The sequence below is a fragment of the Leptodactylus fuscus genome, chromosome 1, assembly GCF_031893055.1.
Source record: "Leptodactylus fuscus isolate aLepFus1 chromosome 1, aLepFus1.hap2, whole genome shotgun sequence".
Taxonomy (NCBI): Eukaryota; Metazoa; Chordata; class Amphibia; order Anura; family Leptodactylidae; genus Leptodactylus; species Leptodactylus fuscus.
Window position 1 is genome coordinate 37,663,960 of NC_134265.1, and position 22,740 is coordinate 37,686,699.

Here is a 22,740-nt window from a genome sequence, read left to right on the forward strand (position 1 = left end):
AAAGATACGAAAGCATGTGCATGGCTAGGACCGGGATTATTCCTCTTATCCCACAAGAACTCTGCAAGCAATGCAGGCAGTGTTGTGGAACAGAAGTGCACTCTGTGCACTGGGACGATGCACTCCCCTTATTACACCTGTCAGCACGCGATGGATAGGGCTCTAAGAACGCTGCTTTTATGTACTGATATATGGTGACACTAAAGAGCAGCTTCCTTCCCTTAGTAAAGAGAACTGTGCTATAAAAAGCAAAATGGAAATGTCATGTTATATATCCAGGAGCAAATACAGTGTTGGCCAAAAGTATTGGAACCCCTGCAATTCTGTCAGATAATACTCATTTTCTTCCAGAAAATGATTACAAGCACAAACTCTTTGGTATTAATATCTTCATTTAATTGGTCTTCAATGGAAAACCACAAAAAGAATTGTCAAAAAGCCAAATTGGATATAATTCCATACCAAACATAAAAAAGGGGGTGGACAAAAGTATTGGCACTGTTTTAAAAATCATGTGATGCTTCTCTAATTTGTGTAATTAACAGCACCTGTTACTTACCTGAGGCACCTAACAGGTGGTGGCAATAACTAAATCACACTTTCAGCCAGTTGAAATGGATTAAAGTTGACTCAACCTCTGTCCTGTGTCCTTATGTGTACCACATTGAGCATGGAGAAAAGAAAGAAGACCAAAGAACTGTCTGAGGACTTGAGAAGCAAAACTGTGAGGGAGCATGAGCAATCTCAAGGCTACAAGTCCATCTCCAAAGACCTGAATGTTCCTGTGTCTACCGTGCGCAGTGTCATCAAGAAGTTTAAAGCCCATGGCACTGTGGCTAACCTCCCTAGATGTGGATGGAAAAGAAAAATCGACGAGAGATTTCAACGCAAGATTGTGCGGATGGTGGATAAAGAACCTCGACTAACATCCAAACAAGTTCAAGCTGCCCTGCAGTCCGAGGGTACAACAGTGTCACCCCGTACTATCCGTCGGCGTCTGAATGAGAAGGGACTGTATGGTAGGAGACCCAGGAAGACCCCACTTCTTACCCAGAGACATAAAAAAGCCAGGCTGGAGTTTGCCAAAACTTACCTGAGAAAGCCAAAAACGTTTTGGAAGAATGTTCTCTGGTCAGATGAGACAAAAGTAGGAAAAGGCATCAACATAGAGTTTACAGGAAAAAAGAAGAGGCCTTCAAAGAAAAGAACACGGTCCCTACAGTCAAACATGGCGGAGGTTCCCTGATGTTTTGGGGTTGCTTTGCTGCCTCTGGCACTGGACAGCTTGAGCGTGTGCATGGCATTATGAAGTCTGAAGACGAGCAACACATTTTGCAGCATAACGTAGGGCCCAGTGTGAGAAAGCTGGGTCTCCCTCAGAGGTCATGGGTCTTCCAGCAGGACAATGACCCAAAACACACTTCAGGTCAGCACTAGAAAATGGTTTGAGAGAAAGCACTGGAGACTTGTAAAGTGGCAGCAATGAGTCCAGCCCTGAATCCCATAGAAAACCTGTGGGGGAGGAGAGATCTCTTGATGGCAGTTTGGAGAAGGCCCCCTTCACATCTCAGGGGGGACCTGGAGCAGTTTGCCAAAGAAGAATGGTCTAAGATTCCAGCAGAGCCTTGTAAGAAACTCATTGCTGGTTACCGGAAGCGGTTGTTTGCAGTTATTTTGTCTAAAGGTTGTGCTGCCAAATATTAGGCTGAGGGGGCCAGTACTTTTGTCCTGCCCATTTTTGGAGTTTTGTGTAAAAAGATCAATGATTTGACGTTTTTTTCCATTCTCTTTTGTGTTTTTTCATTGCAAGCAAAATAAATGAAGATATTAATACCAAAGAGTTTGTGCTTGCAATCATTTTCTGGAAGAACACAAGTATTATCTGACAGAATTGCAGGGGTGCCAATACTTTTGGCCAACACTGTAAAAGCCAAAAGCCTCACCTGTCACTGTTGTTATGCCCCATGTCACACAGGGACGCTGAGATATGGGGAGCTGTTTGTAGAGTGCTCACCTGTAAAGCACTCCATGTAGCGCTGTGACATGGAGGGAACACTGTGGATTCATGAATATTAGGGAACATTCACACTGTGTGTATGTTTGACATACAGTCCTATGAAAAAGTTTGGGCACCCCTATTAATCTTAATCATTTTTAGTTCTAAATATTTTGGTGTTTGCAGCAGCCATTTCAGTTTGATATATCTAATAACTGATGGACACAGTAATATTTCAGGATTGAAATGAGGTTTATTGTACTAACAGAAAATGTGCAATATGCATTAAATCAAAATTTGACCGGTGCAAAAGTATGGGCACCTCAACAGAAAAGTGACATTAATATTTAGTAGCTCCTCCTTTTGCCTCTAGTCGCTTCCTGTAGCTTTTAATCAGTTCCTGGATCCTGGATGAAGGTATTTTGGACCATTCCTCTTTACAAAACAATTCAAGTTCAGTTAAGTTTGATGGTCGCTGAGCATGGACAGCCCGCTTCAAATCATCCCACAGATGTTCAATGATATTCAGGTCTGGGGACTGGGATGGCCATTCCAGAACATTGTAATTGTTCCTCTGCATGAATGCCTGAGGATTTGGAGCGGTGTTTTGGATCATTGTCTTGCTGAAATATCCATCCCCGGCGTAACTTCAACTTCGTCACTGATTCTTGAACATTATTCTCAAGAATCTGCTGATACTGAGTGGAATCCATGCGACCCTCAACTTTAACAAGATTCCCGATGCCGGCATTGGCCACACAGCCCCAAAGCATGATGGAACCTCCACCAAATTTTACAGTGGGTAGCAAGTGTTTTTCTTGGAATGCTTTTTTTTGGACACCATGCATAACACATTTTTGTATGACCAAACAACTCAATCTTTGTTTCATCAGTCCACAGGACCTTCTTCCAAAATGAAGCTGGCTTATCCAAATGTGCTTTTGCATACATCAGGCGACTCTGTTTGTGGCGTGCTTGCAGAAACGGCTTCTTTCTCATCACTCTCTGATACAGCTTCTCCTTGTGCAAAGTGCGCTGTATTGCTGACTGATGCACAGTGACACCATCTGCAGCAAGATGATGCTGCAGCTCTTTGGAGGTGGTCTGTGGATTGTCCTTGACTGTTCTCACCATTCTTCTTCTCTGCCTTTCTGATATTTTTCTTGGCCTGCCACTTCTGGGCTTAACAAGAACTGTCCCTGTGGTCTTCCATTTCCTTACTATGTTCCTCACAGTGGAAACTGACAGGTTAAATCTCTGAGACAACTTTTTGTATCCTTCCCCTGAACAACTATGTTGAACAATCTTTGTTTTCAGATCATTTGAGAGCGGGCTGTCCATGCTCGGCGACCATCTAACTTAACTGAACTTGAATTGTTTTGTAAAGAGGAATGGTCCAAAATACCTTCATCCAGGATCCAGGAACTGATTAAAAGCTACAGGAAGCGACTAGAGGCTGTTATCTGTGCAAAAGGAGGATCTACTAAATATTAATGTCACTTTTCTGTTGAGGTGCCCATACTTTTGCACTGGTCAAATTTTGGTTTAATGCATATTGCACATTTTCTGTTAGTACAATAAACCTCATTTCAATCCTGAAATATTACTGTGTCCATCAGTTATTAGATATATCAAACTGAAATGGCTGCTGCAAACACCAAAATATTTAGAACTAAAAATTATTACAATTAATAGGGGTGCCCAAACTTTTTCATAGGACTGTACTTGCCAGTGCATCAAATACATCCCTATGCCCCTATTAACTCAAGGAAAGCAAAAAAAAAAAAAAAAAAAAGTTTGCTATAGGCGTGTATCAGGCTACTATACATTAGTATAGCTTTTTTGTTTTTCCCCCTTAAAATTGGGGCTGAAATATAAAAATACGGAGCACCAAACAAAATCACACAAAACCCTCAGCAGTGCCAACCAAATAGCACACTGCACTGCACAGCACATAAACCCCCCCAGAAACACTAGATACCAATGACGTGTCTATTGTGTAGAAAGATCACGCATCTACTCTGGTGGGAAAGGGGCCTCATCCGGGAACAACAATTCTTGTTTCCAGAGATTTATCTACTGCAGTTTCCTGCAGTCACCACTAGGGGAAGCACAAGGTAAGGTGTTATGCATACGAGAAGTGTCCAGGCCAAGGAAGGGGGGGGGGGGCCTTCGGTCACCCCTCCCCATGCTGATTCCAATGGTGGAGGTTACATTCTGATGTCACAGAGCAGAATAGGAGTCATATTGAGTATTGGAGACCCCTCTGCAGAACCACAGCCGGCATACTCGGTAGATGCATTAATTCCTACACATGAGAATGATGACAAGACATGTATGTTGTGAACAAGTCTTCTTGGTGGTCCGGGCCCAGATGGAAAGGGAATTGTAAATGTTGCTAAAAAGTATGAATAGGACGCAGTTAATAGATGTGAGAAGTAAGAAAGCTGCGCCACGTGCTCTTACACCCTCTTGAAGGTTAGCAAGACTGCACCGGCATCCAGTCATGGCTAGCCGTTTTTTGGACCGGATTCTGAGGCGGCCTCCGCATCAAAATCCGATTCATGAAACCCAGTGTGAATTCAGCTTTAGAGAGTCATTATTACGATCTGCTCATACTCACGTCATGGCTTGGTAAATGGATTCAATCCCGTAACGCATGGCAAACTCATCCACTATTTCCTGGGCCGTCTCATCAAAGTAAACTTTCCAGGCATCGTCGCCCTTTGCTTCTGGGATCTTCACCACACCGCTACCCTGTATGTCTGTGAGATGATGGAACAGATTCTGGAGAGAAAAGGAAAATCCATTAAAGAGTTATTCCCATCTTACCTCTGAGACTGGTACCTACCCTGTTTCCCCGAAAATAAGACATGTTCTTATAATTAATTAGCTAACGAAATATATGACCTTTCTTATTTTCGGGGGATGTTTTATGCAGCGGCTGGAGCGAGGAACAATCGGCAAACGAAGCGGGGAACAATTAGCGGAGTTCCGGCATGACTGCCGGTTGTATGTGATCCAGAAGGTGAAGGGGGTGTGTGTCTTATTTTTGGGGAAACAGGGTATGTTAAGAACAGGGGTCTCCCAACCCCAATCCTGCCTGATGCTGTACCTCCTGTACGGCAACATAGCTCTAATAGACATGAATGAAGTGAGCCGTAATAGAATTGTGGGAAGTCTAAAACAAGGGGTTCTCCACAAACAAAAAAAACCGAGGCTATTCTGTATCAACAGTGCCACACTTGTCCACAGGTTGAGTATGGTATTGCACTCTCCATTAAAGTGATCCTATCACTGGATACCCTTTTTTTCTGACTAACACATAGGAATAGCTTAAAGAAAGGCTATTCTTCTCCTACCTTTAGATGTCTTCTCCGTGCCGCCGTTCAGTAAAAATCCGGGTTTTCGTCTGTATGCAAATGAGTTGTCTCACAGCACTGGAGGCGGGCCCAATGCTGCGAGAGAACTCTCCAGCGACGCCTCAATCTTCTTCAGGAACGCCCTCTCCCTGTGTCTTCTTCCATCCTGGGTCTCAATCTTCTAGGCCTTGGGCAGAGCCGGATGCGCATGGCGGGGCCACAAGAAAATGGCCACTTATCCCAGCTTACTATGTAAGTAGCCACAAGAAAAAGGCCACTTACACCAGCTTACTGTGTAAGCGGCCATTTTCTTGTGGCCCGGGCATGCGCAGTCGGCTCTGCCTGAGATCTAAAAGATTGAAATCCAAGACGGAAGAAGACACAGGGAGAAGGTGTTCCAGAAGAAGATGGAGGCGGCACTGGAGAATTCTCTCGCAGCATTGGGGACGCCCCTAGTGCTGTGAGAGAACTCATTTGCATAATGAAGAAAACCAATTTCCAATGAACAGCAAGACGGAGAAGACATCTAAAGGTAGGAGAAGAATAGCCTTTCTTAAGGCTATTCCTACATGTTAACCAGAAAAAGGGTATCCATTGATAGAATCACTTTAAGTGCATGTGGCTGAGCTGCAATATCACGCACCATCTGTAGACACTTGTGTGATTTCTGAAACGAGCGACCATGTTTCCTAATCCTGGTAAATCCCACTAACTTAATAATGATGAAGGACAATGACATTTCTGTAGAAGCTACTTGTGACAGCACCGTGCTCAGTAGGGACCTTTGTGATGGCATTTCGAAAAACCTGCCGCCGCTGAAGTCAGTAATCTTTTGTCCAGTACGTGACAATACAATAATTTCCATGTAATTGGCGTCTCAAGGGCATTATCATTTATTTAATCCTGCTGGCAGTAAAAACACTTTGTTTGCTGAATATCATGTGAGCGCGGGTCTGGCAGTCAGCGCTAAGCTTGTCTACAGGGCTCCGGTGCGCTATAGTAATGGATGACCTTCACAATGTATACTCACCACTGACTGGATGTATTATGTGTCCTGATATATAGAACGTTCTTATATACTGCAATTATTCTGCAATTACTCTACATACAAGTACGTCAGGCCTTTCGCTTACAATTACAATTGCCGCAGTACATTGCTAAGAAAGGCATCGTGTATGCGCCGGCGGAGGGGAGAGATTTACGAGAATTAAAGGGCAATAACCTCATTAAATCCTGCTTGCCTTATTAAGTCTAGTGCCCTGGATCTAATATGTTCTGTACACTTTGAGCTCCTTTTGCTGCACAATTTATGAGGCAGACTCGTAGCTCGTGTTATAGGACTGCACCCCCAATTGGATGTACGCTCCATTAGCATTCATTCCGCTCTCCATTAGGATATAATAAATGCAATCTAATGCTCCCGGGTATCAGAATGTTTAAAAGGGAGTCTGTCAGCAGGACAATGAGTATCAAACTAGTGACGGTATCTCCATTATCATGAAAATCAGCGTTTTATTCTTATGCAAATTACCGTATATACTCGAGTGTAAGCCGACCCGAATATAAGCCGAGGCCCCTAATTTTACCACAAAAAAACTGGGAAAACGTATTGACTCGAGTATAAGCCGAGGAGGGAAATGCAGCAGCTGCTGGAAAATTTCAAAAATGAAAATGGTCAGAGTTTTTGGGTGCAGTAGTTGCTGGGGAAGGGGAGGGGGTGTTTTGGTTGTCTGTCTGCCCCTTCCCTGAGCTTGACTACTGTTTTTTTTTTCCTCCACTTGGAGTTCAGCCTGGCTGAATATAGGGGATCTGCAGTGCTCCTATTAACCCCTTCCCGACGGAACAGGAGCACTGCAGATCCCCTATATTCAGTAGACCGGGCACTGTCGGACACAGGGATACCTAATGTGTATGTGTGTCACAGTAACTTTCTACTTTTATATGTATTTTAGGGAAAGGAGGGATTTACAACTTTTATTTACTTTATTTTTTTATTATATTTTTTTTAAAGCTTCTTTTTTTCCCACTATTTTATGGGAGATTCTATACATTATTATTGCGGCTGGTCATAATTTTTTTTTTTTTGCTTGACTCGAGTATAAGCCGAGGGGGGCTTTTTCAGCACAAAAACTGTGCTGAAAAATTTGGCTTATACTCGAGTATATACAGTAGCTGAAGCGAGTTTTAAGGGGCATTTGTTCACCTGCTGGGACTTTGCTCCCTGCTCCAGATAACCGCCCCTAAGTACGGACAAAGTGTGACAAAGTAGCATCTGTCACTCATGCAATTGGGGGAGGAGCTAGGTGGCGGTTAGGGGCGGGTATTTAGAGCAATTTTCCTGCTGACAGACTCCCTTTAAGGCTGTGGAGTAATTGACGAACGTCTGTAGTTTAAGGCTATGTTCACAAGGTACATATGGAAGAGGGGAAGTCCACCTCAAATTCTTCTTCCATTTCCATCGCAGCTTTTACTCAATTTTCCAGTGTTCTACTTCAACGTCTGGTAAGCAGATCCATGGTGGAATTTGGCTATGATTTTGAGGCAGAAACCGCCTCAAAAGCAATGTCTATTGTGTGAACATAACCTAAGGATACTACACATTAGATAGCTGTTGACTGAAAACACAAAGCCACCATACAAACGCGATCATCGCCATCAGCAATAGATTGGCTGACTAATGTGGACAGCCACTTCTGGAGAGTCCTGGTTGATCCCTTCCCTTTACTAAAATATAGGGATCCTTGCTCCAGAGGAACTGCACTGTAAGCAAAAAAAAGGCTAAGAAACTGGTCCAAGGGTCATGGAAAGGGAAGTAAACACTAGAAATGTGTGTTCTGGTAGCTAAAGGGATTGTGCAGTATTAGAAAACATGGCGTCTGTTTGTCACATGGCCATGTTGCAGTTCAGGCTCATTCATTTTAATGGGACTGAGCCGTAACATTACCATGTGACCAGCAGACATGAGGTCACTTCCTACAAAAGAAGAAATCTGACATGTTTTCTAATCCTGCACAACCCCTTCAAACTCTGTACTCAATTTGCCGTGGCCAGTAGAGATATGAATCACTCACCTCATGTAAACATGTGTACTGGACATGGTATGGCGCTACTTTCTCCTCGCCCTTAATTTCAACGTTAATCTGTAGACGAATAGCACCAGAGACGGCCGACTTGTCTGTTCTCTTCTCTGAAAAAAACCATAAATCCAAATATTACCAAGCGAGACTAAACCTAAAATATATTATACAATCCAAATAAATGCATCCACATTGAATTCAGGCCTACAACTGAGTAAGCCTATGGGGACATCTGTGGCCGACATACTGTTATTGGGGACTGGTAGTGGCCAACAACACTGTTGGGGGAGTTAGGTGGTGGCCGACAACACTGTTAGTAGGAGGACAGTGGGGGGGCGACAACACTGTTAATAGGGGGGCAGTGGTGGCCGACAACACTGTTAGAAGGAGGACAGTGGGGGGCAACAACACTGTTAGTAGGAGGACAGTGGGGGGCAACAACACTGTTAGTAGGAGGACAGTGGGGGGCGAGAACACTGTTAGTAGGGGGACAGTGGTGGCTGACAACACTGTTAGTAGAGGGGACAGTGGTGGCCGACAACAGTTAGTAGGAGGACAGTGGGGGGCAACAACACTGTTAGTAGGAGGACAGTGGGGGGCGACAACTCTGTTAGTAGGAGAACAGTAGGGGGCAACAACACTGTTAGTAGGAGGACAGTGGGGGGCAACAACACTGTTAGTAGGAGGACAGTAGGGGGCAACAACACTGTTAGTAGGACAGTAGGGGGCAACAACACTGTTAGTAGGAGGACAGTGGGGGGCGACAACACTGTTGGGGGGGCAGTGGTGGCAAATAACACTGTTAGTAGGGGGGACAGTGGTGGCAGACAACACTGTTAGTAGGAGGACAGTGGGGGGCAACAACACTGTTAATAGGGGGACAGTGGTGGCCGGCAACACTATTGGGGGGGGGGGGGGCAGTGGTGGCAAATAACACTGATGGGAGGGTTCAGTGGGGCCAACAACACTGTTGGGGGAGGTGGTGGCCAACAACACTGTCAGGGGGGCCAGTGGTGGCCAACACATCACTACAAGTACCACTGGCAGTCAACACAATACTAGGGGGTCCATCGGTAGGCGACTTGTTGCAATAGAGGATGTCAGCAACCAACACACTGTCATGGAGGCAGTCAGCAGATAACACACCGTCAAAACCAGTAAAAGTTAAAAAAGGTATTTACATCTTGACTGAGATTTTTCTGTTGATTTTAAGTGAAGTTTTACCTCAAAACGAAGAATTTCCTTTTAAATCAAAGTCTCCGAAATCTTATTAAGAATTTGGAGCAGGTATCTCCACATGGCTCCCCCACCCACCACCACGGCCAATACCACTGATAACCTTCCTCTTATCATCCAGTATTTCATCTCCAGACAGTAAGATACCTAATTAGGTCTTATGATACGTGTAACCTTCCGCCGCGACTTCCAATTAACTCTTATGAAGCTCCGCACCTCATATTTATACACCGAGCCCGAGAGATAAAGTGAATCTGAGTAATCCCATTTTACATTCGTCCACTGCCCCAAAATGATATCTGAAGCCAAACATCTCATTAGGTAAAGGGGAAGCACATTTTAATGGTGCTCACGCTGTGTCTGTCAGACACGGGAACAGAGGATTCTGGGTGTCTGCATGCGGATGACAACACAATGAGATCCCACAACTTCCTAATGAGCAGATGAATCGCTCTTTGCTGAGTACAAAGATGGAGCGAGTACGATTTCCCCAGTGATGTCTCATGCAGGGGCACGGCGAATCCGAGTAATTAACTGCGGGGTCACCTGCTACATGCAAAAAGGTGGAGGACGAAAAAACGCTGCCAAACTGGAAGATTTTTCAGGTATCCTCCATAGGTTATAGGCGAGTTTTATGGTTTTGCCCATGTAAGGCTAGGTCCACATCTGCAATGGAGTCTCCGCTACGGATTCTGTCTAGAAAGGAGTCCTGCATGGAAGAAACCCAATGGGCACCCGGCAGACTCCATTATAGTCTATGGGATCCGCGGGTAACCGCTTTTTTAGCAGATGGGCTCTCTGTCTTTCGGGTCGTCATATGGACCCAAACGATGGAGAGTTGGATGATAGTGTGAACCTAGTATCAGTCTTCAAGGGGATGTCCCACAATAGGCCCTTATCGTCATCATATCAGAAGTTATTAAATGTCCAAATACTAGGACTCCTAGTCTTTAGGGCAATGGGGGTCCACAAGTGCCTATGTGAATGGAGAAGTGAGGCCTCCATTCCATTCACTTCTATGGGATCTCTGTCCCATAGAAGTCAATGAAGAGGTAGCAGAGCAAGTGCAGCACTGCTACATTCACAGTACCAGGTATCAGATACAGATTTTGCATGAATGCGGCCTGCATGACCATCACCCCATCTATCTTTTCAATGCTCTCCCTGACCTTTCAATATCAATAGCACTAAATGAGGGATATCCTCAAGGTATGACCAGGTAGGAATGGAGGTATATGGGGGAGGGATATGGGGTAGTCGCGCACAACCGAACACCTCTGGACAATTATTCAACAATTTATTACACACAACGCGTTTCGGGCAGAGCCCTTTTTCAAGTGCAATACAAACCGAGTGGTAATCTAACCTGGTGCACTGCGTAATAAACTGTTGAAGAACAGTCCAGAAGCATTCGGTTGTGCGCACCTACCCCATATCCCTCCATTCCTACTGGGTCATACCTTGAGGATATCCCTTTTTTGCTGTTCTACGATATCCCTAGCGAACGGGGTTCAGCTGCTGCCGTATACCGTCTCTCTATCTATCTATCTATCTATCTATCTATCTATCTATCTATCGCCACTGCTTACCTATGTTTTACCAGATGTATATACAATTATATACAATCATAGCACGACCAGCTTATACCATATATACAATTACATATAGCCACTGCTCACCCATGTTATACCAGATGTATATAAAATTATATATAATCATAGCAAACCCAGGTAATACCAGATATTTGTATGATTATATATATAGCCACCGCTTACCCACGTTATACCAGATGTATATACAATTATATATAATCATAGCACACCCAAGTTATACCATATATGTATTATTATACATAACCACTGTTCACCCACGTTAGACAGATGGAGAGATGACTGTAGATCTTCGCTGTTCATTCAGGTTGGACCATATGTTAATACAATTATATATATCACCACCAATTAGCATGGTTATACCAGACGTATATACAATGTGTAACTGCTGCTCATACAGGGTATAAAAGATGTGTATACAATTATACATAATGGCTACATACCTACGGTATAGATGACATACACAATTATCATTATACGCTTGGTTATGTTATAATTGCTCGCCCACGTTATGCCAGGTGTGTATATGATCATTTATTACAGCTGCTCCCTTTCACCTTTCATGTGAGTATATGATACAGTATATACCGCACTCAATTCACCATCGTAGTACCGATGTCCTACTCTTAGGAAGGGAAGGGTCATACAACTGCATCTTGGGTCATGCACATACAGGCATACAGAGTTATTGTATAGTATATATGGGATCACTGGATGACTTATAGGCCCATATAACTATAGACTCACCTAGGTTATACCAGACGTCCATCTCCCCACTCAACGTCCGGACTTCAATGATGGTCTGTCCTAAGAAATCATCTGACTCTCTCTTCAGCCTCTGCTTAACACGGGATTTGATATCATCATCCTCATCCCAGACACGAACCTTGATCCGATCTGAAGAATTGTGGCACTCGCTGGAACAAAAAAACAAAAAAAACAGAAGGTAAAATTACGTTATCAAGTACAATGTAAAACAAGGGTTACTTGACATCCCAGTGATCAATTTCCATTTGGGATAAAGTCTCTATTGATCTCCTGGGCTTTGATTCTTATAGACCTGACTGATATCTGGACTGTAAAACAAGCTTACACCAAGCCAAATGAAGTGACGTAGTCACACAGGTCAATGCAGCATTCCAAGTCAGCAGGTCTATATTTCTGTGGCCACTTCCAATAAAATAACAGCGTTCAGGGTTTGCTTTCATCTAAGTGGGTTTACAATCCCGTTTGCGTTATTTACTTAATGGATCTTACTGGTTGGATCTAAGATACACAGATCAAATCTCCTGCATGGACAATTTCATTTGGACCCAAAACGTCCAAAGCAAAACTGCTATTATACCTTCAGACGCCATGTTTTCTTTGGGCATTCAGACTGATGTCAGGGACTGCTGAGACGTCAGCTATCATGTGCCCAATTATAGGTCTCAGTGGTCCCAGATATCAGTCAGAAGACCTGAAGAGAACAAGGAGTCGCGCCGAAGCCCAGGAGAGGTGAGTTAGGCTCCATTCAGATCACCCTGCAAAAACTGGACACAAATGAATGGTCATCCATTCACATACAGTAAACCTATATATCACAGAGTTCAGCTTCTCTCAATTATCATATTATTCTATATATCACACAGCTAGAATAGGTGCGCAGAAACGGTCATGTTCACATTAACGTGTTAAAACACCAGGCATGCGTCTGGACACTGTGGATCTCAGAGACTTATGATTATTGAAGTATACAGCGATGTGTGTGCTTAGCTACTTGCTGATGGTTTTCACAGTGCTCGAAAAATGTAATCCTATAGTACCTATCCAGAACCAGAGGTATATTCTTAAGTGTGGATACATACTGTAGTATCTGACATCCAGTCCATCACAATAGCTTGATACCTTCTCTACATGGGGGTTATTGAGCCCACCCTGCAGCCACATACAAAACTCATCCACCCCGCACAGTGTTAATTAAAGACAAGCTCTTCCCAGCGGTATCTGTATTTACAGTCCTGGCATGGGATCTCTCTGGTAAGAAATAACCCAGACTCTGACAGAGCCAAGATGATCAGACGCATTTAGAAGCCCGGCGTCCCGGGGGGCAATAACTCGTCAAAATACATCTAAAGCCGACAACACACACAGAGGCGAAGAAATAAAATATGCAAATGGAATTCCAGCTCCGGTACGACCGCACTAATATCTTCATGTAGCGCTCAGATACAAGGCCATTAATTAAAGAGGCCCTTCTCCCCGCATTAAGGTATATCTGTGTACGTGACCCTCCAAGGCCAGTATGGACTGTGCACAACTCGTGACGTATGGAGTCATGTGACTTTTACATGTTTACTGCGGTAAAACGTCATCGTTCCACGTGTTCTGGGAAATCCATAGTGGATTTCGATGCAAATTCTGCAATGAATCTGCGTCCACATTCATATGCTTTAAATGCTAATTTTGTCATGGATTTTAACCCTTGTAAATCTACTGCGAAAATCTACAGAAAGAACAGACATGCCATGGATTTAATCCACACCGCATGTCATCGTAGGTGCCAATATTTTTCTGCTGCATGTGGATGAGATTTGTTAAACTGATATCACTGTATGCCGTTGCAAACTTTCCGCTCACATATCCATACGATATATCCACAGCTGATAACTATGTAGACATTTTCTTCTTCATCACCAGTCCTTTCTGCTTTTGCATTTAGTTTGTGCTGTATAAAGAGACATTGGGACCGATAAACTAAGAAATACACACCAGAATACTAGAGTACATGTTTTACACCACTACACCCTTTCCTGTGTGTTTTAGACACTTTTTAGCAGTTTTTGTACCTTGTCTAACATATTGAAAAGGGAGCGGAGTTTAATATGTAAAACTGTGCACCAAAAATAGATAAAAATAGAGAGAGTTTTTAACCTGGATTAACACACCGGCTACTTTTTATCCCGGTAAATGACACAGATTCACGACTGTTATGAATTTATGTTCACGTACTATATTACACTGCTCTTGTAGCAGCTTATCTCAGGTTCTGATAAAGCCAGGTTTGTTATCTCTCTATGTAGACACACAGCTAACCATCTGTCCATTCTGTACAAGCATTTGCATATTATATAATCTGTTCCAGGCAATGCTTACACACTGGATGGGAAAACACCTTTAATCCAAATTGTCAGTCTGCTACTTTTAAACATGCCGGGAAAAAGAAAATCTAATTTGTTGCAAAATTTTAAAACAACGAGAACTATGAAGGAGCCAGAAGTCACAGAGTTCTCCTCAAGTGGCCTTGACTGGGATCATCGGAGCCAACACCACGCTTATTATGTGTAAACTGAATTTTATTGAATTTTCAAAGAAAGAGAAAAATAACAAGGGACAAACAATCAAACAAAGAAAAATACAGGGTATTAAAAGAAAGCCAACTACGGGCACGTCCAATATTCTGGAAACAACAGAACACCACCTGAAGTGGGTCAAATAGGATGAACATGCGCCAAGAGCAAACAACCCCAGGAAACACAGGAGGCGCATCCACAGACTCAACACGGCCCCAGTAGCGGGACCAACAAGACACAGAGCCGAGGTAGGACAATACGCCACACAGACAGGAAACAAAAGGGAAGAAAGACAACATCAAGAGACATGGACGTAGAAAGACAAACGATATAAAACAAAGAAAAAGAGTGAAAGAAAAACCCCAAGAAGGGACAAGCCGAAAAGAGTTTAAGGAAAAAGTGAAGAGAACTCAGACGAATCCTGAAATATGATCCACGGCCGCCAGAGGGTCTCAAATTTAGAGGAGTCAACACCACGCTTATTATATGGTGTCCCAGCGAGCTGCTGAAATGCCGGAACAATCACAGGCACGGTGCGAGGAACAAGTTCAGCGGCAAACCAGCTTGAGAGCTGCCGAAACACCGGAGCATGCAGATTATCGACGCCAACAACACACTCATTATATGGCGTCCCAGCGAGCTGCTGAGATGCCAAAACAATCACAGACACAGTGCAAGGAACGAGTTCAGTGGCAGGCCAGTTTGAGAGCTACTGAAATGCCGGAGCATGTGGATCATCAACGCCAACAACACGCTCATTATATAGCTTCCCAGCGAGCTGCTGAGATGCCGGAACAATCACAGGCACAGCGCAAGGAACGAGTACGATGGCAGGCCAGCTTGAGAGCTACAGAAACACTGGAGCATGCGGATCATCAACGCCAACAACACGCTCATTATATGGCGTCCCAACGAGCTGCTGAGATGCCGGAACAGGCTGGGGAACAAGTTCAGCAGCAGGACAGCAACGACAGCCCCATAGATCCAGGAGCAGTTTACTGAGCCCAGACATGCCTGCTGTGCTGGGACTACTCTATTGCGACTTTTTGGGGCACTGCTTGAGTTGGCCAGTATGGATGTGGCTTACATTACCACCACCCAAAAGTGAGCAAGGGCAGTAAGGGAAGGGGAAACTTAAAGGGGCTATTCGGGACTTATAAACTGATTATCCATCCTTACAATAGGTCATCAATTAATAAAGTCTCATAAAACCCCTTTAAATATCTTTATCTTACCAAGTGAATATGTAGAACATACCTAGAAGAGTCCAATGTCTCGTACATTCACGGATAGTATAATACTAATGACAGATCTTCCCCGATGAATATATGACATGCCATCAAACTGCGACACCAAAGTCTAACACAAGGAAAGAAATGAAACGTCAATCCGACAAGTCGAGGGACGAAGTTCTAATCATTCCCTGTGTCCTGCTTCTGCCGGCTCTGTCAGGACACATTTGCGTCAGGTTACTTCTCCCCATCCACAGATAACTTTGCCATCTGTTGCTGAGCAACGTATACGGTAGCGGTGGATGTAACGGTGAGGACGGGGTATTACACCGCTCAGACATTGCAGTTATCAGCTGCGGATTATGTGAATAGACGTATTCAGAGTGATTCATTACAGCCCGCGAAGGTCAGCACCTCTTCTATATATGCGTGGTCTTACCCATACGTGATCCCATTACACATACTGCACTGGAGTAGGATGGAGGACAGGATTATGTGGAGGATCTTACAGAAAAAGAAATAATGAGCAATAGAGGGGTGAAAAAACTAAATGGAGCTTTATGGGGTGCCGGGAGCAGCATATCCTCCAGGAGCATTAAGGAATTAACTATCCAGGAGCCAAAGGTCATCAATTGTCATCTATTACATGTAGGATTGATTACCACCTCTCCACCAATCCTTCCATAATCTATTCACATCTTATCACTGTAATCAGAAGCCAAAAGGTTATCAATAGACATACATAACATGCCGGATCAATTGTAACCTCTCCATTAATACTTCCAAAATCTATTATCTATTGTCATCTCATCACTGTGTCCCGGAGCCAAAGGTCATCCATTGACATATATTACATGCTGGATCAATTGTTATCTATTACAATTCTAATATCTGCAAAAAAAATGGTTACCAGTTATCTCCTCATCGCTAGACACAATACCCAATGATTATCAATAGTCACCTCTTCACCCCTACTTACATAACCAATAGTCATCTCATTGCTGTGTGCAAGGCCCAATAGAGATCAATTCTCATCCACTATACACAGGATCAATTGTTTTGTTATTATACCCACCAACAAGAGACAATGGTTATCAATTTTTGTAAAAGCAAATCCATATATAACACGAAAGAGTTATCAATGGTCATCTCCTCACTATATACAACGTGTAATGGCTATCAATGGTCATCTCCTCACTATATACAACGAGTAATGGCTATCAATGGTCATCTCATCACGTTATAATTACATCACTATATGCAATATCTAATAGTTATCAATTCTAATACAAAATGGAATATCTATAAATATATACTTGCCTCTGCCCGCGACTTCGTCTGCGTGTTGTTGGCATCGATGATCCGCCTATATTCAGCAAATTGCTACTGTGGATGGTTCGCCTGCTCCGGCGTTTTGGCAGCTCTCAAGCTGGCCTGCCACTGAACTTGTTCCTCAAGCCATGCCTGTGATTATTCCGGCATCTCAGCAGCTTGATGGGACGCCATATAATGAGCGGGTTGCTGGCGTTGATGATTTGCCTGCTGTAAGAGCCGCTTGATGCCTAGCTTGCTCAATCCCCCTGAGCTCGGCTTGAGGAGAAGTCTGTTCACTTCTGACTACCTTCATATCTTTTGATGTTTTAGAGTTTTGTGACAAATTAAACTTTGTTTTTCCCTGCATGTTTAAAATTGGCAAACTGCCAATTTGGATTAAAGGGGTTTTCCCATGTCAGTGTCTCAGCACTGGAGCAGATCAGATAATATGCAAATGCATGTACACAATGAACACAGTGTTATCAATGTGGTTACATAGAGAGATAACAGATCTGCAATTAGCTGAGATAAGCTGCAGGCAACAGCAGTTTAATATAGTATATGAACATAAATTCATAACAGCCATGAAGCCATGACATTTACCAGGATAAAAAGTAGCCTATGTGTTAATTGAGGTTACAAACTATCTATGTGCCAAATATCATCCAAATCCGTTCAGCCGGTTTTGCGTGATCGAGGAACAAACCCACAAACATTCACATTTATAATATTAGGAGGATAGGATAGGATTGTTCTATATAGAATGTTCTCCTATTCATCGACATGGTCATGCCATCACAACATACAGGACCCTATGGTCATCTAACCTAGTCCAGAATAGACAGAACCAATTCTCATGTTATCCTACCTATCTACCGCACACAAGTCATCCTGATGCAGCTTTATAGACAATGACTATCATCTACCATCCTATCTACAATGTCATAGAAGCGGAAGAAGTTATCGTTACCCCCGAGTCCAACAAAATACTGATCAATGATCACCTCGGACAGATATATGAGCTCTTCTATGCTATGTCTACAGAAGACAGGAACAATTTTTCAAGCCATCATTGTACATGACACTAACATTGTCATCCTCCGGTGTCCACATTCCTATTCGTCTTCATTAGATACTGGAAGTCTTGATCTGGTTTCAGCATATGAGGGAGCCATTTACAGATGACATTCATTCTCATCTGCTGCCCCTGCACCAATAAGACTTATAATCTAATAGATTTGCCACAGGTAGAGCGTCCGAGCACTGGGGTGTGCTCCATGCACTTAGCGTCTATATTCACAGATACCGGCAGGTGACGGCTCATACAGCATCAGTTCTATGGCCTTATTTATTAAAAGATGGCCAGACCAGTGTAGCAAACAAGCCGTCTGACCTCTCGCGTCTCCCAAGATTGTAAGCTCTTGTGTGCAAGGCCTTCAATTCTATTATTTGATATGTTAATGCATTGTCACATTGTATTGTCTGTTCATGTCCCCTCTGATTTGTAAACCGCCATGGAATATGCTGGCGCTATATACATACAGTTATTGTTATAGTATATGGATTCTTCAGAGGGGAGACTGAGGCCACATTGATGGCCACGGTGCCACAACAGATAGATGCCAATATGCATTATAGATGTAAAATGAACAAACAAGGGCAGTGGGAGGCAGCAAAAAAAAAAAAAAAAAAAGGGTTAAAGTGATCCTATCATTGGATACCCTATTTTTCTGACTAACACGTAGGAATAGCCCTGAGAAAGGCTATTCTTCCCCAATCTTTAGATGTCTTCTCTGCGCCACCGTTCGGTAGAAATCCGGGTTTTCTTCAGTATGCAAATGAGTACTCTCGCAGCACTGGGGGCGTCCCCAATGCTGCGATAGAACTCTCCGGCGACGGCTCCATCTTCTTCTGGAACGCCCTCTCCCTGTGTCTTCTTCTGTCCTGAGTTTAAATTTTCTAGGCCTCGGGCAGAGCCAACTGCACATGCCCGGGCCACAAAAAAATGGCCGCTTACACAGTAAGCTGGCCCCCACAGAGCCCTGATCCAAACATCATCCAGTCTGTCTGGGATAACATGAGGAGACAGAAGGATTGGAGCAAGAAGATCTGTGCTTAGTTCTCCAAGATGGCGGGAACAAACTTCCTACTGAGTTCCTTCAAAAACAAGTGCAACAAGAAGAATTGTTGAAAGACAAAGGGCAAAGGTCACACCAAATATTAATGGGATTTGCATTTCTCTTTTCTTTAGCCTCCTTTTTTTAGCTGACAAACATAAACTAGTAGGCACTTCTATTTCTGAAAGTATTCTTGCTTTGCAGAATTTTTTACATTATTTATATCTCCCATCTCGCACACGAGGTTCTTGACATTAATCACGATCCATCATCTTCTCTTGTTCACAGGATGATGGTGATCCAGGTTATAATATTCCCCCCTCTTGGGTTACACATCGTATAATCATCTTGTCATCCTTGGAGGAAGATTTCCTTTGTAAGGGTCCTCCATGTCCACTCTACATAGGCCGTCTAATCAAGGAGGGATTATCGGCCGCCCTCACCGGGGAACATCCTGCAAATTATGTTATCAATGTCGGTCCCTGGGACCTTGAGGTGTCTTATCGAGGGTAATCTGCAGCGCTGGATATGGATTCAGCAATCTAGTCCAATCATCTTCTTTTCACCGCGATGGATGGAGAGAATGGCAGGAAGGGCAGACAACAGTATGTAGTGATGATGATGTCATCAGCCATTGTGGGCAATACGCTACCAGTCATTTATAGTGTCCTTAAGAGATGACATGCTATATACGTGCATGTGGCAGCTGCAGGCAGTCAATGGCCTCAGTAATTCCGGTAAATATGGTGGTACAAGACCATAGAAGACAATGGTTGGCTGCAACAGTCCTATGTACATGTATAGCAGGTCAACAAGATGAGCAGGAACCATGGGAATTTCTGGGTGAGTATACAGTCTTTTTTTTTTTTTTTAAACAACCTGGACAATCCCTTTAAAGAGAAGCAGCCATGATGAAAATGCAATGCAGTTTCATCTGCCCACATTATGTTATAGAGCAGGAGGAGCAGATTGAGATCCTACTAATATTATAAATGTGAAAGTTTGTGTGTTTGTTCCTCAATCATGCAAAAACGGCTGAACGGATTTGAATGAAATCCGGCATACAGATAGTTTGTAACCTTGATTAACACATAGGATATTTTTTATCCCGGTAAATGACATGGCTTCACTACTGTTATGAATTCATGTTCATAAACTGGCTAAGATTTATCTTAATTTATTTTATTACATATGTTTTCTCTCATTCCAAGCTTTTCCTTTCCCTGCATATGTATGATATATAGATAAAAATATATTTTTAATTCTGCAATGTAGTGGCCTATATATACAGCTTGCTGTTTGGTAGAAGAAAAAAAATTCTCTATTGAAATGAATAGAGCTTGTGGCTCAGTCAGTAGAATAACAACCTTACTCCTTACTTGGTTTCTTGGTGAAAGAAACTAATCAATTATCAAGTGACCCAGAGAGTCTCAGGGAATTCAGGGTGAGTGGACATGTCTGTAGCATGTGATCTGTGGGGGTCAGACATCTGGACCCTGTACAGATCAGCTGTTATAGAAGCATCCAAGTGTGCAGGTGAAGTATGTAGTACTGCTCCAGTACAAGCCATAGAAGCAACATTGCATTTCACTGGAACCAGGATGGGCCTGCTGCATTGTTGCAATTACTTGAATAGCAGCAGTACTGTGTGCGCCACTTTATCACTAGCAGGTTCCAGCACCCGCAGGCTTCTGTAACTGCTGATCTGTGTGGGATGTGGGTGTTGGACTCCAACAAAACTATCCATAGTCTGTAAGGGCTAGCTCACACGTGTTAGGGAGAGTTCACACGGAGTAACGTGCCGCTTGATGTGGCATGTAGACACCGTGTGAGCTTTTGCGGGCCGTTCACGCTCCCATTGATTTCAATGGGAGCGTGGATCGTATACGCGGCGCTATTTTGCGGCCGTGATTTTGCGGTCAAGGAATTTGGTCAGGAAAAATCCACTTCAAGAATTAGGAACCTTTTTTGTAGCGTTTTTTTGTTTCAGGTTTTTTCCTCCAGCACAGTGAATGGACCTTGAAAAAAATAAAAATAAAAAATAAAAAATAAATAAAATCGCCTGGCGTTTTTTGAGGTTTTTTTTTTATTTGCCAAAAACCACGCCACAAAGCGCTAGCAGTTTTTCCGCCTCCCACTGACTTGTATTGACTTCCTGAGGCGGAATCCGCCTGAAGAAAGGTCATGTCGCTTCTTTTTCCACTAGTGAAAAAAAAACGTTAGTGGAAAAAGGAACGCTAGCGGTCTGCATAGACGTCTATTGTGAGGAGGCGGATTTTGAGGCGGATTCCATGTTAAAATCCGCCCCCCTCTTGCCCCGTGTGAACAAGCCCAAAAAATTCTGCAAGTGATACACCTCATCTATAATCACCTGTAAAGTTAATCCATATCTGGCGGTATTTTTCGCCCGTCGCCAGTGGACTATTGAGACGAGGCCGTGCCCAGACACAGAAACTAGGGAGATTTAATCAATACCTATCCCTATGAGATTTCTGCAGGTTATAAGAGGTTAATGTAATAATCAGAGAGTGGGAATAGATAGCCAGGATTTCATCACCGCCATGTCTGCGCAGACAGGAGGAGCTACTGGAGTAATCTCATTCTCACCAGCAAAGAGGTGACAGAGCGCTGACATGTGACGACAATGTGCAGAGCAGAGGGAGAAGCCGGGACATTGTGACCTAAATGCCAACATACACTGGAACGCAAGCGTCACCGTAAAACACACAGGCTGAGGCTGACACGGCTAATGTGGATTAGGGACGCAGTCAGGCAACTAAAACACATGCTCCAACGCTCGGCAGCCGCGGCCTGTCACTTCACAAAGGCTACTACATCAGCTCATCGCATGAGATGACGCGAATGATGGAGCCAGACAGACATTCATTATAGCCCAGACAACAACTTGTTTCAATGTCAGTGTCTAGAGAAAGATTCTGTTTTACCAAATGCTATAAAACAGTAATTATGGAGCATTCGTGCATTGTTCCTCTATTATTCCTACTAGAAATCCTATCCTACTAATATTGTGAATGTTTGGATGTTTGTTCCTCAATCACGCCAAAACGGCTGAACGGATTTGTCTGAAATTTCATACATACCTGGATGGTCACCTGGAAGGAAACATAGGCTACTTGCTATGGCGCTAAATGCAGCGGCGTATGATTCAAGACCTAAGATGACGTCATCCAAGGTCCTTCAGCCACTGTCCGATAGGTTCGCGGCATTGTGTGGGCTGCCCGAGGGACAGTGTGCATGCCGGAGAACATGGTGGCTACTCGCAAGTACCGTGGAGACGCGGACATGCGGCCACGCTGTGTGGGCCACAACACGTCTATCAGGTGTGCCGGGTTGGTGAGTACCCTGCGGGAACTGTACGGTTCAGGTCTGGGTGCCTGGTCGGGGGCATGCTGCAGGGCTGGTACAGGAGAGTGGTTTGGGTGGTCTGGGCGGGTCTGTGCAGC

At 43.7% G+C, this 22,740-nt stretch overlaps 1 protein-coding gene across 4 annotated transcripts in view; it reads right to left on the reverse strand.

Moving 5' to 3' along the window:
* The window catches only part of LOC142198676 (uncharacterized), a 168,067-nt gene that overhangs the window by 45,895 nt on the left and 99,432 nt on the right, over window positions 1-22,740 (reverse strand). For all 4 annotated transcript variants that reach the window (XM_075269718.1, XM_075269717.1, XM_075269715.1 and 1 more), the window contains exons 10-12: window positions 12,029-12,198; window positions 8,430-8,545; window positions 4,620-4,783 (exon numbers count right to left, since the gene is read on the reverse strand). In XM_075269718.1, coding sequence (XP_075125819.1) covers window positions 4,620-4,783; window positions 8,430-8,545; window positions 12,029-12,198 — 450 coding nt within the window. The remainder of the gene's footprint in view (window positions 1-4,619; window positions 4,784-8,429; window positions 8,546-12,028; window positions 12,199-22,740) is intronic.